General features: G+C 50.0%; 1 protein-coding gene across 1 annotated transcript; it reads right to left on the bottom strand.

Moving 5' to 3' along the window:
- Positions 1-552: 552 nt before the first annotated feature.
- Positions 553-3,336, bottom strand: LOC107199489 (hydrocephalus-inducing protein homolog; the record flags this gene model as incomplete). The annotated part of the gene is made up of 3 exons (XM_033511800.1): positions 2,943-3,336; positions 1,462-1,602; positions 553-910 (listed from the first exon to the last, which is right to left on the bottom strand). Coding segments are annotated over exons 1-3 (649 nt in total), but the record flags the coding sequence as incomplete, so codon positions are not given.
- Between the last annotated feature and the right edge of the window lie 2,079 nt (positions 3,337-5,415).

The following is a 5,415-nucleotide window of genomic DNA, read 5'->3' as shown; positions in this document are numbered from 1 at the left end:
AGGAATCCAAGGTGTCCACTGAAAGCTGACCCCTGGGAAAGAAATTGTCCTGGCACTAAAGGAGTTGTGTCAGAAAAGAAGGAAAGGTAACGAGATGTTCTGCATCAGCCCAGGTGCTGAGTAGCTCTTTCTCTGCTGTTGGGACTTTCTGGGCATCCTCCAGCAAGGAGGATGCAAGGCAAGGAAGGAGGGCAAGGAGCAGAGAGCAGCTCCTGCAGAGAGGACCCATCTCAAAGCAGAGGGGCCAAAAGGGCATCCCCAAAAGGGCATCCCCAAAAGGGCCTCCAGCAGCACTGTGGGAGCTGGGATTAGGAGCCCTTCATCAAGGTGGACATCGCCTCAGGCCACAGAGGTCTGAGAAAGCAGCTTTGGCCCCAGCTTTCCTTCCCAGGGGAAACCACTATGGGGGCTACGCAGCACCAGACTGGTGGAAAAGCTATTCCCTGAGCATCCAGCCTGACCACAGCTGGTCAGTGTTATTTGCACAAGGAGAAGACAGAAGCAGTTTGTCAGGTCCTAGGCAAACAGCTTTGTTCTTTGCAAAGTACAAACAGGACACCAGGAAGAAGAGGAGAGAGCAAAGGTGCACATACCTGAACTTGTGCAGCTGGCTGTCTGCCTGCAATGACCAGTGGTACTCCACAGGAAAGGGGCTGCAGTTGCTCATCCTCAGAGAGCGCACTGCTTCCGTGCCAGCCACGATGCAGCCAAACTCCAGCCTGCTGGGCTGGATTTGGAGATTTGGGAAGTGGGCTTCTCCCCAAAGGATGATATGCTCCACAAAAGGATGGCCCCTGACCATGTTTATCTTCAGAACCTTCTTTTCTTTCCAGCTATTAAAATCCAGATTATAAGCTGGGTCAAATGCGATGTAGAGATGACAGGTCTGTCCTACATCCACTCTCACAGGCTGCGAGGAGATGAACAGTAATTAATCACCTGTAGCATGATTAATTCCCAAGGTCTTGACAGCATGAAAATAGTAAATGTCATAAACGGTAAATACTCTAAGTGTGACCCCAGCATAGACTTCTCAGTTCATTGTTCATTTCTTTACAGCAAGGGTCTGACTGCAGGCACCACAGTTCAGTCAAGGATTCCCTCAGGCTCACATTTCTCTGCTCAGTTGCAATACAAGGGGATGGAGAGCTGGGATGCTCTCCAGGAGACACCTTTACTGCATGCCTTGCCCAGACCACATTGCCTGCTCCCTCCTCCTTGTGCCTTAAAGCCAGGATAGATCTTCTCAGTTCAGGTAAGATTTTCACTCTTTCAGCAGCTCTGCTGATGCAGCTCAGGCCAGCCCACTGCTGATGCTACACAATAAACTTGTTGACTCAAGGACCTCCCAACAGAAAGGCACCAGCACATCCCTCCTCTTCCAACCCCACTGGAGGAGTTCAGGGCTGCTCACCTGGCCATGATGTGTATAAGAGACAGGAGGAGTGCAGGGCTGCTCACCTGGCCATCTGGGAGGGGCTGCTGGTCCTCATCACACACCAGGAACGGCTGCTCCACGTCCAGCACGAGGTCGAGCGGCAGGGAGCAGGTGTTTTTTAAAGTCAAAGGCTTGTACTGCAGAGTTAGGACATCACTGGGTTTCTATGGAAACAAGGAAAACCAGCCTCAATTGGCCATAGACCTCCTTCTGCTTCTGCTGCATCTTGCATTTTTCAGCCCCAGAAGTCTGCATACATGTCTGTTTACCCCTTCTGTTTGTTTCTGCCCTTCCGGGAGATTTCTCTTTATAGCAGGTGCTTTTCATGTTTAGAAACCACAGCATCCTCCGGGGGACAGGGCACCACTCCCATGAACAGATGAGGGAATAGGCCCCTAAGAGGAGGCAGCTGCTTGAACAAAGTCTAAAGCAGAAAGTGCATCCAGGCCATTTGTCTCCAGTTTTGTCTCTCTATGGGGCAGAACAGCACTGGATGATCTTCACTCACGTGCTGTCATTTCTTACAACCTTATTGGCTCTAGGAGCCTCATAAAAGCAGTTAATCTGCAACACGTGTCCTGCAGCCCCTGCTAGAGGGACAAGGTGTGTGTGGTCTCAAAGCTGTGATCAGCCTAGGCTCTTCCTTCCTGTCTGTGCATTGTGCTGGGCTTCCTGCATGCTTTAGAGAAACCAGAGAGTTTGGGAAACTGGTTCTGGATGTACTGATATCAAACAGGTGCTGTACCATAGTATGCAATGAATCAGTTTGTGTGTGTGTGGCATTGAGCAGAACCCAGGCAGAATCAGGGAGAGCTGAAAAGCTTCTGTAATACATCTGAACTGCCTGTTCCAGGGATTCTGTATTTCAGTGGAAGCCTGGGAACCAGAGGAGAGGCCTGAAACTACAGAGGCCAAATCATGAAACATCTTCTCATTTTCAGACAACTTGCAGGAGAGGGAAAGATGATGCTGGAGTTGGGATCCAGAGACTAAAGGGCACCTGCTCTGCCTCAGTGCTATCATCACTGCAGCTGCAGGATGTCTGGGGGTCCTTTGAAGCAGGTGAGGCCTAGGGAAATGCACAGAGCTATACCTTATAGCTATACCATAAAGCATCCATGCCAGCAGCAGAGAAGGCAAAGAGACGGCAGGAGATGATGGGTTTTTCCTGTCAGCCTGAGGAATTCACAGAAATTGCCATTCTTCCCCCCAGCTTGCCTACAGCATCAGTGTACAGACATCATCGTGCCTTGGAGGATCCTTAAAAACCTCCCTTTAGAGTGAGCAGAGAAACTGGCATTTCTCTGGAAGTGGCCACAACCCCCCTTGGCAGTGCAGCTGTAACTGCAATTCTACTTTGGGGAAGTTAAATACCAGTCTCATCTCTAAAAGCATCTTCACTCACTTTACAAAGTGCCTCAGGAAGTGCAAAGAGGGCCTTTAACCAAGCACACCCCACTCTCAGCCATGCTGCTAAATGCCAGGATGCAATCCAGAGACTTACCTTCTCCACCCGGAAAGAGAGTTTTCTGGCTGATACTTCTATAGAGGGATCAATAAACTCACAGGTAATGATTGTTTTTATTATCTTCTGCGTCATGGTGCTTGCTGCAATGCCAGCTTCACACTCTGCATAATCCTGCACTGCCTGCATGCAAGAGTCACTTGTCACCAGTGGATGGTGGCAGGGCACCAGCAAATGCCCTGCATTGGCTCAGCACCCACCACAGGCCCTATTCCTGCCACAGAGTTACAGTGGTCACTGCCCCTTTTCTTCCTGTGATGCAGCTTATTTATTCTGCATTTAGTTGTCTCTAACACTGCACCCCAATGCCCACAAAAGGCACTTGGGAGAACTCCCCTCCCTTCACATGGCTTTTGTTTTATCTGTGTTCACCCCAGATAAACCACTTGGCACTTGTTTAATTCACTTTCTTTTTGGGCTCCTAGTCCAAATATAATTCATTTCCATGCCCTTCTTTTCTGACTAAGCATGCAACACTGTTTGCCTCAAAAGAGCAGTATTTCCTTCCACCCCTACTTTGGGATCAGCACTGGGTTTTGGTAGCTGTGGAATACAAATAAAGCCTTAGCTGGTCTGATGGTGGCCAGCAAGGAAAGCAGCTGGTGCTGCCACAGAAACGTGTAGTCTTAAACTAGTTTCTTGAAGGCCCCTGCTCATTGCCCCAGGCAAATGTCAAGGGACTGTGGAACAAGCCCAGGGGAGGGGATCTGATAGTTCCCCAGGCTCAGCCCTCGGTGGGGAGCTCACCTGTGGGATGTGGGAGAAGCCTCGCAGCACCATGTCCACAGACTCGCCTGGGTGCAGGTCCATTATCTGTGGCTTCACCTTGAACAGGGGGGTGGTACGCTTGGGGGTCTCAGAATCATCTTTGGTCTTGGAGCTACTGAGGGCCGAGGCGCTCTGGCCCTCTTCCTCAGGTGGTCTGTAGCATTCCACTCTCCAGAGGAGCCGATGGACATGGTGGCCTCCATTTGTAAATTTGAAGTGATGAATACAGGGAACACGGCTAGAATAGAAGCCAGGATGGAAAATAGTATGGGAGTAGCCATTTCCCTGGTCCTCAGATTGCTCCCAATGAGCAATCTGAGGTGCTAATAACTTGGAGACTGTCTTCATTTCCAGCTCTTAATGTGGACCAGAAACAGTGTCTGATAAACTGCCCTTCTGATGTCATTATTGCAAAGAGAAATATATTTGTAATGGTAATGTAGCATTTTCCAGGTGGGGCTAACAGACCTGGTGTTTCCCTCCAAAATATTTATTCTGGGGTGATTCATACTGTTACTGCATTTTGTATTAATCTGTACCCAAAACTGTTACTGAATCTTTTGAGATGCTGCACTTGGGGACGTTGTGTGTGGGGGTATGATTGCAGGCATTTTTAAAAGCCAGATCAGAGGCAGTTTCTGGATGATGCCAGCAAGCTGGTAAAAATCGTCTGCCTGCTCCAGGAGAGGAAACCAGGGCAGCAGGGCCTCTCTCCTTGATAGCAGCTTTGGTTTTGCACTGGTAGCCGCTTGTAGATACTTCATTTTGCAATTAGAACCTGTTTCAAAGTGAACTTTGCCAACTCTGCTGGCAGCAAAGAAGCCATGGAGGCCCTGGGCACAGCAGGGCAGCAGCAGGGCCCAGGAACAGCAGGAGGAAGCGGCAGGGGCAGTGCAGGCCCCACACAAAGCAGCAGTTTCCATCTGGCCCTGGAACTGCTCTGTGGGCTCCTGCCTTCCTGGGGGGGTTGATGCCCTCCTGTCTCTCTGTTCCCGGGCCCTGCTTGCCTGGGAAGTGCCATTTCGGAAGGGAAGGGTGTGAGGCCATCTTCCCTTGGTCCCTCAGCCCCACGGAGGGACCGCCTCACCCGGGCGCCATTTTGGGAACCTTTTGTTCTGGGGGAGCTGTGACACCACTGCTTGATCAAGTGAGGACATCAATGTATTACAACTAAAGACAATTCAGTGGCCATTTAGCAACTGGTTTCCCTTTCAGTGGCTTTTGAGGGTATCTAACAACTCTCCACTAGCCACCACATGTTTCTGAAGGAATCTGCCTTCAGGGAAGAAGTCAGGGATTGGAACACTAAAGAAGATTTTGCCTGAAGGACTACAGCAAAACTGCTCCTTGTTGAGCCAGGAGGAGAGGTGGGAGTGGGGAGATCTCCTACCTGAATTGGTATCCCAGGTTGAGCTCCGGGGCAAATGGTTTGTCTGAGACAATTGTGGTGCCAGTGCTCACAGCCTTCAGTACAAACAGGGCCCAAAGGCTGTTCCTAATGAACAGCTGCATAGAGTCATCAAAAACCCCAACATCATCCAGGATTGCTGTGATAGTCACAGGAACTTCACCCCTAGCAGGGATCACTCCTTCTTTGGGCTCAATAACAAAGCACTGGGGTTTATAAAGCTGTAAGACAAGCATAATGGGCATTTAGGATGGAAACCATACACTCTGGTCTCTT

This window comes from Parus major, unplaced genomic scaffold, assembly GCF_001522545.3.
Source record: "Parus major isolate Abel unplaced genomic scaffold, Parus_major1.1 Scaffold802, whole genome shotgun sequence".
NCBI classification, from domain to species: Eukaryota; Metazoa; Chordata; class Aves; order Passeriformes; family Paridae; genus Parus; species Parus major.
Note: the sequence above shows the minus strand (reverse complement) of the source record. Positions and strands in the feature narration are given on the sequence as shown.